Genomic DNA, 13,148 nt, shown 5'->3' with positions numbered 1-13,148 from the left:
TACAGGGGAGAGGAGGGGGGTGAATAAGCCAATTGTAAACTGGGGATTATTAAGTGACCGTGATGGTTTGAGGGCCAGATTGGGAATTTAGCGAGGACACCAGGGTTAACACCCCTACTCTTATGATAAGTGCCATGGGATCTTTAATGACCTCAGAGAGTCAGGACACCCATTTTAACATCCCACCCGAAAGACAGCACCCTACACAGGGCAGTGTCCCCAATCACTGCCCTGGGGCATTGGAATATTTTTTTAGACCAGAGGAAAGAGTGCCTCCTACTGGCCCTCCAACACCACTTCCAGCAGCATCTGGTCTCCCATCCAGGGACTGACCAGGACCAACCCTGCTTAGCTTCAGAAGCCAGCCAGCAGTGGGATGCAGGGTGGTATACATAATAAAATAAATACAAATAATTCCACCAAGCTAAACAAGCTAGAATTTCAGAGAATGAATGCACACACACACACACTCCTTACCCAGTCCTCCTGGTAAAGTCTTGACTACAGGTTTGAGCTGAGCGATCTCCAGAGCCTCCCACAGCATATCGTCTGTAGCCTTCATCTCTGGGTCCAGGTTAAACCTGACAAACAAACACACACACACACCTCACAACAGGGTCATAGGACTGGACCAGTAGAACAATCTAATATCAAATCAAATGTATTTATATAGCCCTTCGTACATCAGCTGATATCTCAAAGTGCTGTACAGAAACCCAGCCTAAAACCCCAAACAGCAAGCAATGCAGGTGTAGAAGCACCAACACAATCCAGTTTATACACCAGGTGGGTCTAATCCTGAATGTTGATTGGTTAAAACCGTATTCCAGCTGGTGTCTATTCCACAAGTTACCACCGGCTAAATCTATGGCGTTATGATGCCTATTTACTCCGTTCCATCTGACTGTGCAATCCACTGTCTCATCAGCCTAGCCAGCCAATTTATAAACTTGATCTCCATTATAAAAAGCATCTAGAATAATCTAATCTAATAATATAAAGTATATAGTGTATAACTAACACACATACACACACACACACAAGCACACTCCTTACCACAGGGTCATAGGACTGGACCAGTAGTACATTTTATTAACCTATACCAGTAGGATTTGATACAGGCTAACCTACTACTTCAAATCCCACCCATGTACCGTGTGAAAGGAGTATAAATTATTTACTGTTCTCGCCAGGACGTTTTCTATTGTTTCATCTATGTTTCATTTATCACTCCAGTGTTAATCACTCCAGTGTTAATCTGCATAATTGTAATTATTTGCCTACCTTCTCATGCCTTTTGCACACAATGTATATATAGACTCCCCTTTTTTCTACTGTGTTATTGACTTGTTAATTGTTTACTCCATGTGTAACTCTGTGTTGTCTGTTCACACTGCTATGCCTTATCTTGGCCAGGTCGCAGTTGCAAATGAGAACTTGTTCTCAACTAGCCTACCTGGTTAAATAAAGGTGAAATAAAAAAATAAATAAAAAATCCTCTAGTCATAGTATTCTTTCTTTTATTACTTTTCTATTTCCGTTTTCTGTTTCTGTTGGGCTTGTTCTCGGTGCATCTGCAACATGATAATGCTTTGGAGCGCTCCAAAAATAAATGACTAGTGTTGAGTTTTTCCAGAGATGCGTCTGGTTATCAGACACCTCCTAAGATGACACTTTCTGTGTTGAAACTCTCACAAGTTTCAACAGTCGGCCAACTGACCCAGTTACAAGTAGCGCCTGTCTCTCTTTTCCCCTCGTAAAACAACTCACACTCTGCAGTGTGGCGTGGCTGCTGCTGGGAGTACAACATTACTCTCAATACGTTTGGCTTAACTTCCTGTATGCTGTCTCAATGTTCTTCGCTCTTGGTACTACAGGCTTTCGTGCCAGCCCAGCCCTAGAACTCCTGAATCAGCTAATACAGGTTTTGCTGATGAGTTGATTGATGGAATCATGTGTAATGGTGCTGATGAGTTGATAGATGGAATCATGGGTAATGATGCTGATGAGTTGATTGATGGAATCATGGGTAATGGTGCTGATGAGTTGATTGATGGAATCATGGGTAATGGTGCTGATGAGTTGATTGATGGAATCATGGGTAATGGTGCTGATGAGTTGATTGATGGAATCATGTGTAATGGTGCTGATGAGTTGATTGATGGAATCATGGGTAATGGTGCTGATGAGTTGATTGATGGAATCATGTGTAATGGTGCTGATGAGTTGATAGATGGAATCATGGGTAATGATGCTGATGAGTTGATTGATGGAATCATGGGTAATGGTGCTGATGAGTTGATTGATGGAATCATGGGTAATGGTGCTGATGAGTTGATTGATGGAATCATGGGTAATGGTGCTGATGAGTTGATTGATGGAATCATGTGTAATGGTGCTGGCCATGGTGAAGACACTGTTGCTCCTCCAGAACCAGGAGAAAAACACTGATCTTGATGAAACCGTAGTGTGGGGGTTCTCTTACCGGATGGTTCCGCTGAATAAGATGGGGTCCTGGAGGATGATGGAGAATCTAGACCTCAGAGTCTGCAGAGGCAGCTTGGCGATGTCAATGTCATCTATGATGATACGCCCTGTTTGGAGAGAAGACCAGCTATGTTAAAATGACCCAGTTAATAAACCTATAAAGTCCAATAAAAACTTTAGTTGTAGTATCGTCATAGTAACAGTTGGCAGTGTCTACCCTCGAACGTGTCGACCATGCGGAAGAAGGCCAAGGAGAAAGAAGACTTCCCACTTCCTGTCCTACCACAGATCCCCACCTGGAAACCACAGGAAGACAGTTTGTTTGATGGCACATCATCTTCATCATCATCGTCATCATACTCACCATCATCATCATCATCATCACTATCACTGCACAAAACTGCTCTACGCTGTCTTTCATTAGCTACAGTTAATTCCCTTAATTGTATTTTTTTCTCTCACTCCCCCATTCATTCTGTGTGACTGTATGTTACCTTCTGTCCAGGGCTGATGTGTGCGTTGACTTGTTTGAGGACAGGTTTCAGGGTGGTGTCGTAACGCACACTCAGGTTCTGGATCTGAATCTCTCCTTGCCGTGGCCAGCCATCCGGCACCTGAGATGCAGCTAGAGGGAGGGAATGAGAGGGAGAGACAGATGAGACGGACAGGGAGAGGGAGAAACAGGTGAGATGGACAGAGAGAGGGAGAGACAGGTGAGATGGACAGAGAGAGGGAGAGACAGGTGAGATGGACAGAGAGAGGGAGAGACAGGTGAGACGGACAGGGAGAGGGAGAGACAGATGAGAGGGACAGAGAGGGAGAGACAGGTGAGAGGGACAGAGAGAGGGAGAGACAGGTGAGATGGACAGAGAGAGGGAGAGACAGATGAGATGGACAGAGAGAGGAAGAGACAGGTGAGATGGACAGAGAGAGGGAGAGACAGGTGAGATGGACAGAGAGAGGGAGAGACAGGTGAGATGGACAGAGAGGGAGAGACAGGTGAGACGGACAGGGAGAGGGAGAGACAGATGAGATGGACAGAGAGGGAGAGACAGGTGAGACGGACAGAGAGGGGGAGACAGGTGAGATGGACAGAGAGGGAGAGACGGGGAGAAGGAGAGACAGGTGAGACGGACAGGGAGAAGGAGAGACAGGTGAGACGGACAGGGAGAGGGAGAGACGCGGGAAACAGCGCCGCTGGCCACCATTATTGTTTTTGTTGCTGAGCTAAGGAGCGTTGTGCATGTCAAAAACATTGCAGTACATATCGTGTTCTTCTATCAAGCATGCGATGATGTCAGAGGGGAAAACTGTGTTTGTTGTTTGCAGTAACTTCTTTGTTGGCGTTATATCACAAACGGATGTGGCTTTTTCACCACTAAGGATTCCAGCTTTAACACCATTACTCAGGACTGGAACCATTCTAGTGTGCCCGAGACATAGGCAGTAGTTAAATTGAGCCAGAACTACCCGGTTTGGGCTGGAGCGAGGGTTAGGGTTGGGGTTGGGGTTGTGTTTGTGGCTAGGGTTAGGGTTGGGGTTGTGTTTGGGGTTAGGGTTAGGGTTGGGGTTGTGTTTGTGGCTAGGGTTAGGGTTAGGGTTGGGGTTGTGTTTGTGGCTAGGGTTAGGGTTAGGGTTAGGGTTGGGGTTGTGTTTGTGGCTAGGGTTAGGGTTTTGGCTAGGTTTAGGTTTGTATTTTTGGTTAAGGTTAGGGCTGTGTTAAGTTGAGCTAAGAGGTAGTACTGTACTAAGGTTAGACTTAGGTCTGGAGATAAGAGGTAGTACTGTACTAAGGTTAGACTTAGGTCTGGAGCTAAGAGGTAGTACTGTACTAAGGTTAGACTGTACTAACCCATCAGTCCCTCGTAGTTCTCAGGCTCAGTCTTCAGCAGGCCGTTGATCCTCTTGACTGAACCCAGCTGAACCTCCATGTCTGCCAGGTTCCGCACCATCCAGTTCAGGTAGTTGGATACCTGGGACAGAGACACAGACAGGTAGTGTAACAGGAAGGAGGAGAGAGGTTTGATTGGTTTAGAGCCTCAACCTGACGACTCGTCCTGAATTCAGCTGCTCTATTGATTGTTCAGTAAATTCAGTCTGAAACTGACACCCTAGAAATCCTTTGTGCGGATTTCAAATTCATCAGCGATTGGATCTTTTTTAACCAATAAGAGTGTCAAAGTTGATGACGTCATCATGTAGGCCGGCTTTGGCCCACAACCCCCTCGGTTTTTGGGACCAATCAGAACGGTCAGAATGTGTTCCATTCTGTAAGACGTCGGGGAGGTCAGATCCAGACTCTTCCTGGAGAAGAGACACAACGTGCCATTTGGCCGCAGCAACTCAGCCTCAGTCTTTCATAGAGAAATGTGTGACTACATTAGATCTTTGACCTTAGACACACACACACACACCCCAGAGCGGTCCTCACCATGAGTGCGTAGGTGAGTCCTAGTCCCACCAGGCCAGTGGAGAGGTGGTTGTACAGAGAGTTGCTGATGGAGGCCACGGCTGCTATCAGAACAACACAGGTTCCTACATACTCCTATAGAGGAACAGTACACATAGTCACCACACACAAACTTGTACACGTTTGGAGAGAACACAAACAGTTAAAACTACATAGTCACCACACACAAACCTGTACACGTTTGGAGAGAACACAAACAGTTAAAACTACATACTCCTATAGAGGAACAGTATACATAGTCACCACACACAAACCTGTACACGTTTGGAGAGAAAACAAACAGTTAAAACTACATACTCCTATAGAGGAACAGTATACATAGTCACCACACACAAACCTGTACACGTTTGGAGAGAACACAAACAGTTAAAACTACATAGTCACCACACACAAACCTGTACACGTTTGGAGAGAAAACAAACAGTTAAAACTACATACTCCTATAGAGGAACAGTATACATAGTCACCACACACAAACCTGTACACGTTTGGAGAGAACACAAACAGTTAAAACTACATAGTCCAATAGAAATACAAAGAAACGCTCAGTATAAATCCATAGGATCCTGTCATATTCAAAGTTCCCATAGAGGGAGCAGTCACCCAATAGAATGAGAGCAGACGTAATAACTTAATCAACACGAACCATGCCTTAGATACACCACACAGACAAGAGTTTAGTAGAGCAGACCATGCCTTAGATACACCACACAGACAAGAGTTTAGTAGAGCAGACCATGCCTTAGATACACCACACAGACAAGAGTTTAGTAGAGCAGACCATGCCTTAGATACACCACACAGACAAGAGTTTAGTAGAGCAGACCATGCCTTAGATACACCACACAGACAAGAGTTTAGTAGAGCAGACCATGCCTTAGATACACCACACAGACAAGAGTTTAGTAGAGAAGACCATGCCTTAGATACATCACACAGACAAGAGTTTAGTAGAGCAGAATGCATTATAGAGTAGACCTCATTACCATGCGGACCTCTAGCCAGCGATTGGCTGCTGTGAGGAAGAGAGATGCGATGTTGTTGGCATCAGTATACTCCAATAACCTCTGTCTGAACCTGGACTCGTACCTGGAGGAGAGACAATCACAGAGTAATATGTGTAAGTGGAGAAACACATAACCAACCGCCTTGCTGGTCCCGGTCAAAATGGATGTTGTTTAGAAAATACCTGAATGCCCGGATGGTGGTGAGGCCCTCCACTGTCTCTGAGAAGTGGGACAGGAGAGGGAGCTGGGTACTATCCTCCAACTGCTGGAGGTCCCTGACCAGAGAGAGAGGGGGGGGGGGGGTAGGTAGAGAGAGAGGGAGGGGGGGAGAATAGGTAGAGAGAGAGGGAGGGGGGATAGGTAGAGAGAGAGGGAGGGGGGAGAATAGGTAGAGAGAGGGAGGGGGGAGAATAGGTAGAGAGAGGGAGGGGGGAGAATAGGTAGAGAGAGAGGGGAGGGGGGATAGGTAGAGAGAGAGGGAGGGAGGGGGATAGGTAGAGAGAGAGGGAGGGGGGATAGGTAGAGAGAGGGGGGGAATAGGTAGAGAGAGGAGGGGAAGAATAGGTAGAGAGAGAAAGAGAGGGGGGGATAGGTAGAGAGAGAGAGAGAGAGAGAGAGAGAGAGAGAGAGAGAGAGAGAGAGGGGGGGGAATAGGTAGAGAGAGAGAGAGAGAGAGAGGGGGGGAATAGGTAGAGAGAGAGAGAGAGAGAGAGAGAGAGAGAGAGAGGGAGGGGGGTAGGTAGAGAGGGGGGGAGAATAGGTAGAGAGAGAGAGAGAGAGAGAGGGACGGGGGAGAGAATAAGTAGAGAGGGGGGGGGGAATAGGTAGAGAGAGGGGGGGGAATAGGTAGAGAGAGAGAGGGGGACGGGGGAGAATAGGTAGAGTGAGGGGGGAGAATAGGTAGAGAGAGAGAGGGTGGAGGGGAATAGGTAGAGAGAGGGGGGGAATAGGTAGAGAGAGAGAGGGACGGGGGGAGAATAGATAGAGAGAGAGAGAGGGACGGGGGGGAGAATAGATGGAGAGAGGGGGGAGAATAGGTAGAGAGAGAGGGGGGGAATAGGTAGAGAGAGAGGGGGGGAATAGGTAGAGAGAGAGAGAGGGACGGGGGGGAGAATAGATAGAGAGAGGGGGGAATAGATAGAGAGAGGGGGGAATAGGTAGAGAGAGGGGGGGAATAGGTAGAGAGAGGGGGGGAATAGGTAGAGAGAGAGGGGGAATAGGTAGAGAGAGAGGGGGGGAATAGGTAGAGAGAGAGAGGGGGGGGAATAGGTAGAGAGAGAGAGAGAGGGACGCGGAAGAGAATAGGTAGAGAGAGAGGGGGGGAATAGGTAGAGAGAGAGAGAGAGGGGGGGAGAATAGGTAGAGAGAGAGGGGGAGGAATAGGTAGAGAGAGGGAGGGAATAGGTAGAGAGAGAGAGAGGGACAGGGGAGAATAGGTAGAGAGAGAGAGAGGGACGGGGGGAGAATAGGTAGAGAGAGGGGGGAGAATAGGTAGAGAGAGGGGGGAGGAATAGGTAGAGAGAGAGAGGGACACGGGAGAGAATAGGTAGAGAGAGAGAGGGTGGGGGGGAATAGGTAGAGAGAGGGGGAATAGGTAGAGAGAGAGGGGGGAGGAATAGGTAGAGAGAGGGGGGGAATAGGTAGAGAGAGAGAGAGGGACAGGGGAGAATAGGTAGAGAGAGAGAGGACGGGGGGGGGGAATAGGTAGAGAGGGGGGGGGGAATAGGTAGAGAGAGAGAGAGTAGGGAGAGAGAGACAGGGAGAAAGGCAGAGAGAGAGTAGGGAGAGAGACAGGAGAAAGGGGAGAGAGAGTAGGGAGAGAGACAGGGAGAAAGGGAGAGAGAGAGTAGGGAGAGAGACAGGGAGAAAGGGAGAGAGAGAGTAGGGAGAGAGAGAGATACAATATATAGAAATGGACAGAGGAAAAGGGGAGACATACTGTAACTAGCCCAGATGAGAACACTGCCCTTTGAATAAACTGAAGCAAAACAAGTGACAGAGACAGAGAAAAAAATATCCCAAAACCAGGCACTCACCTGGAGGCAACCCGGAAGTACTTCTGTATGAAGTAGCAGGCGATGGCCAGGGGCACCAGGGCAATGAGGAACACAGGGGTCACATAGGAGATAACCCCCAGCGCCGACACACACAGCAGGGTGGAGCGACTCAGACACTCCAGGGTGGCAGGGATGTGCTGGGGACACAGCCACCAGTGAAACATGACTACCATCTACCAGGAAAAGCAACCAAATGGTTCACAGGCTGTAGCTACTTTGAAAACCATGAAGAAAAATAAGCAACGTCTATTTGAGATTCATAGATTTTGAAAGTTCCAAGTCAGTGTGATTGAGGCTCCTTCTAGTGTTAACACACAGAGAGAGTGGTGTAGACATACCTGGTCTATGGTGTTGGTGTCAGAGGAGAACCTGTTGAGGATGTTACCCAGGGGAGTGGTCTCAAACAGCCTGGAAGAGACACAGATCAACTACACCATAGTTTTACATCTTACTTTATTGTCCCTGAAAGTTCTCATGTTTTCATTTTTTTACTGTTCGACAAGTACAACCTCAAGTGGAAGGATGAAGCTGCTGGAATATCATCAATGTTTCTGTTACAGATTCTCTTCCTCTGAGGGTTTTGAGGAATTGAATTTGAAAACAAGAAGACAATGAAAGTGATTATCCTTCTTGGCTGCCACCTTATCTAAAATGGTTTTGTACAGAGCCCCGACCACAAGGTCATTAGTTTTCTGGCATCTGTTACTGCGCTGGCATCGCCGTGGTTTCAGTGTGTGGAAGGCAGATGGACCTCTGGGTAATGGGGCGGTTCACAATGTATACAGTGTCTTACCTCGCTCCCCAGGATGATCGATCGTTACACACACAAACACAACTCACTCACTCACTCGATATACACACACACACACACACACACACACACACACACACACACACACACACCACAACACACACACACACACACACACACACACACACACACACCTTTACCTCATAGGTGCCAGTATGATCTTGCTGAGCAGGTTGTGGTGTAGTTCTTTGGCCACTCTCAGGCCTGTCCACTCTACAGCCACAGAGGTGACCAGACACAGAACGATGCCCAGACAGCACAGCACACTGAACACTGACAGGTACCACGAGTGGCTGAAACCACACTCCTACAGAGGGGAACACAGGGGAAATAGGCTTGATTAGAGAGCAGTGTGTGTGTGTGTGTGTCACACTCTGGGTTCATTAAAGAACTTACCACAAACCAAAATAACGTCACACCCCTTCTATCTCACACACCAATACTTAGTTCCCTCTGAGAGTAACCCTGAGTGCTACTGTAACGTCAACTTTAACCATGAATAATTAGCTGACTATGTTGTTACATGCATGAGTCACCAAGCCTGTACTGACTTTGAACATTATGTTGGTCTCTCTCTCTCTCTCACTCACTTACTCACTCATCACTCACTCAGGAGGATAAAGTGACTCACTCAGTCACTCACTCAGGAGGATAAAGTGACTCACTCACTCACTCACTCAGGAGGATAAAGTGACTCACTCACTCACTCACTCAGGAGGATAAAGTGACTCACTCACTCAGGAGGATAAAGTGACTCACTCAGTCACTCACTCAGGAGGATAAAGTGACTCACTCACTCACTCACTCACTCAGGAGGATAAAGTGACTCACTCACTCACTCACTCAGGAGGATAAAGTGACTCACTCACTCACTCTCTCTCTCACTCACTCTCTCACTCACTCACGCAGGAGGATAAAGTGACTCACAAGCCAAATAATGACTTCTATGTTTCTTTATTCAGCTGAACTCTACCTAAAGGGCCTGACATAATGAATGGGATTCTAATTCAAGGTCAAAGACAACTCAGAGAGCCTGTGAGGAGAGGAGTTGGAGGGTTTTAATGTCCTTCCCAATGTAGGACACACACACACACACACACACACACACACACACACACACACACACACACACACACACACACACACACACACACACACACACACACACACACACACACACACATACACATACACACACACAAATAAGAGGCAGCCTTTAGTAGCACCAGGAAAACCCACACACCTGCCGTGGCTCCAATGTGTTAATGACACAGCTTACCTTCTCCTGCAAGTATAACGTGTCTGTGGGTGCATGTGTGAACGTGCTTGTGTGTGCATACTCAAGTGCTAATAATGATATTACATCACTATAATTACTTTACAACAGCATTTGGAAAAATACTTTCTAAGTGACCAAATATTATCCATGTTTATAATGAAATGTAGGAACTGGGTTCTACAGTTTGACCCCACTGCTGCCTCTGGCTCCACCAGATGTGTTTAGTCGGGACAGTCCTACTGACAAGCGACCACTTAGATATGGTATTGTTCACGTCTTTATCAAATCAAAGCTCTGAGGTAGTGTAACCAACTAGGCTACCCACAAGACTGTCAAGCCCAATCAGCTAAAGCCTTGGCAATAGCACAGGGAGCTAAGGCAAGTCATTAGGTCCCAGGCTTTAATGCACACACTCACAGCAACATTTTCTAGGTGCCTAATGAACAAAAAGTACACAGAAAATACAATTAACTAATTACCCCCAAAGATTTCTTGGGCTCCCGAGTGGCGCAGCGGTCTAAGTCACTGCTTCTCAGTGCTAGAGGCATCACCAGGCTGTATCACAACCGGCCGTGATTGGGAGTCCCATAGGGCGGGGCACAATTGGCCCAGAGTTGTCCAGGTTTGGCCGGGGTAGGCCATCATTGACTTGCCTAGTTAAATAAAGGTTCAATAAAAAAAGTACAAATATTTCTTATTCATCGGAATACGTCTCCAACACGGAGAAAGGTGAGGTGCTGGACAGACGAGGCTCAATACCGCAGGACTCTTTGAAGAAGAGGAATTGGAATATGTTCAAAGATTCATCCCCACCCAGGACTCATCCTTCAACATTGAAGAATATGCATCATCAGTCACAGGCTTCATTAGGAAATGTCTTGACAATAAAGCAGTAGGACATGCCCCAACCAGATATCCGTACCATGCTGAGAGTCTGTACTGCATAATTCAATGTCAGCAAGAGAATGAAACCTGGTGACTCAGTGGCGTGCGACATGTACAAGGGAATGGCAACAACACTTCCTCCACATTGAGCTCTGAAAATCCATTAGGGATCAGGAAAAAGACAATACAGACAAATTTGAATTGATGTTTGACAACTCAGACTTGCAAATCCATCTGTATGGTGCCCACCAAAGCCTCCTTCCCAAACGAGTTTAACACATTCCATGCTCGCTTAGAGGCAGACAATACCGAGCCATCCAGGAAGAGTCTCGAGGCTCTGGACGACCAGACGATACCGAGCCATCCAGGAAGAGTCTCATTGCTCTGGACGACCAGACAATACCGCGCCATCTAGGAAGACTCTCGAGGCTCTGAACGACCAGACAATACCGAGCCACCCAGGAAGACTCTGAGGGCTCTGGACGACCAGACAATACCGCGCCATCCAGGAAGACCTCTCGAGGCTCTGAACGACCAGACTATACCAAGATTCTCGAGGCTCTGGACGACCAGAGTATCCGAGCCATCCAGGAAGACTCTCGCTGCTCTGGACGACCAGACTATACCGAGCCATCCAGGAAGACTCTTGTTGCTCTGGACGACCAGACAATACCGAGCCATCCAGGAAGACTCTCGTTGCTCTGGACGACCAGACAATACCGAGCCATCCAGGAAGACTCTCGTTGCTCTGGACGACCAGACAATACCGAGCCATCCAGGAAGACTCTCGTTGCTCTGGACGACCAGACAATACCGAGCCATCCAGGAAGACTCTCGTTGCTATCAACGGGACACAGACAATACAGAGCCATCCAGGAAGACTCTCGTTGCTCTGGACGACCAGACAATACCGAGCCATCCAGGAAGACTCTCGCTGCTCTGGACGACCAGACTATACCGAGCCATCCAAGAAGACTCTCGTTGCTCTGGACGACCAGACAATACCGGCATGCCCGGAAGACTCTCGTTGCTCTGGACGACCAGACAATACCGAGCCATCCAGGAAGACTCTCGTTGCTCTGGACGACCAGACAATACCGAGCCATCCAGGAAGACTCTTGAGGCTCTGAACGACCAGGCTCTCGAGGCTCCCGCCAACTGGCGGGCGTCTTCTCAGACATCTTTAACCTGTTCCTGTCCCAGGCTGTAGTCCCCATCTGCTTCAAAGAGACCACCATCTTCCCACTGCCCAAGAAAAACAAGACCCAAAAGACTATCCCCTGTCGCACTCACCCCGGTCATCATGAAGTGCTTCAAGAGGCAGGTCATAGCCGGCCCACGTCAAGGCCAGCATGCCAGGCACACTGGAGCCATTCCAATTTGCCTACTTCACCAACAGATCCACAGAAGATGCCAATTCCATTGCTATTCACACGGCCGTAACACATCTGGACTACAGTTCATTGACTACAGTTCAGCATTCAACACTATTGTTCCCTCCAAGCTCGACACCAAGCTCAGAGCCCTGGGTCTGGACACCCCACTCTGCAACTGGATCCTGGATTTCCTGACCATAGGCTGTGAGGAATGGCAACAACACTTCCTCCACATTGACTCTTAACACAGGGGTCTCGCAGGGGCATGTCCTGGCCGATCTGCTCTAATCCCTGCTCACCCACTACTGCATGGCTTTGCACGACACCAACTCTATCATCAAGTTTGCTGACGACTACCCCACCTCTCCAGGCCTGACAACCAACATCGCCAAGAGTCAGTCTATAGAGAGGAGGTAACTGAACAGGAATTGTGGTGCCAGGACAACAAGCTCTCCCTCAACGTCAGCAAAACAAAGGCGTTGTTTGTAGACTTAGGAAACAGAGGCGGGAACATGCCTCGATCCACATGAACGGGAATGCAGTAGAGAGTCAGCAGTATTAAGTTCCTCAGTGTCCACATCACAGTGAAAATGACATGGACCAACAACACCACCACTCTTGTCAAGAGGGCACAGCAGCGCCTCGACTTCCTACTTCGGTTGAAGAAATTCGGCCTGCCACCCGGGTCCTCTCCAAAAACAACCACTGCACCACCGAGAGCTTCCTGACCGGTTGGCATCACGGCCTGGTACGGGAATTGCTCCGTCCACAACCGC

The 13,148-nt window shown here is 48.0% G+C and overlaps 1 protein-coding gene across 1 annotated transcript in view; it reads right to left on the bottom strand.

Moving 5' to 3' along the window:
- Nucleotides 1-13,148, bottom strand: part of LOC110522733 (ATP-binding cassette sub-family C member 8-like) — a 130,762-nt gene that overhangs the window by 14,781 nt on the left and 102,833 nt on the right. Inside the window, exons 26-36 of the mRNA XM_036969077.2 lie at nucleotides 8,973-9,139; nucleotides 8,360-8,429; nucleotides 8,001-8,158; nucleotides 6,147-6,239; nucleotides 5,944-6,046; nucleotides 4,919-5,032; nucleotides 4,340-4,460; nucleotides 2,982-3,112; nucleotides 2,705-2,783; nucleotides 2,486-2,594; nucleotides 478-581 (exon numbers count right to left, since the gene is read on the bottom strand). Coding sequence (XP_036824972.2) covers nucleotides 478-581; nucleotides 2,486-2,594; nucleotides 2,705-2,783; nucleotides 2,982-3,112; nucleotides 4,340-4,460; nucleotides 4,919-5,032; nucleotides 5,944-6,046; nucleotides 6,147-6,239; nucleotides 8,001-8,158; nucleotides 8,360-8,429; nucleotides 8,973-9,139 — 1,249 coding nt within the window. The remainder of the gene's footprint in view (nucleotides 1-477; nucleotides 582-2,485; nucleotides 2,595-2,704; nucleotides 2,784-2,981; nucleotides 3,113-4,339; nucleotides 4,461-4,918; nucleotides 5,033-5,943; nucleotides 6,047-6,146; nucleotides 6,240-8,000; nucleotides 8,159-8,359; nucleotides 8,430-8,972; nucleotides 9,140-13,148) is intronic.

This window comes from Oncorhynchus mykiss, chromosome 4, assembly GCF_057628025.1.
Source record: "Oncorhynchus mykiss isolate SJ-2025 chromosome 4, ASM5762802v1, whole genome shotgun sequence".
NCBI lineage: Eukaryota > Metazoa > Chordata > Actinopteri > Salmoniformes > Salmonidae > Oncorhynchus > Oncorhynchus mykiss.
The sequence above is the reverse complement of the archived record's forward strand: the minus strand, read 5'-3'. Positions and strand labels throughout refer to the sequence as shown.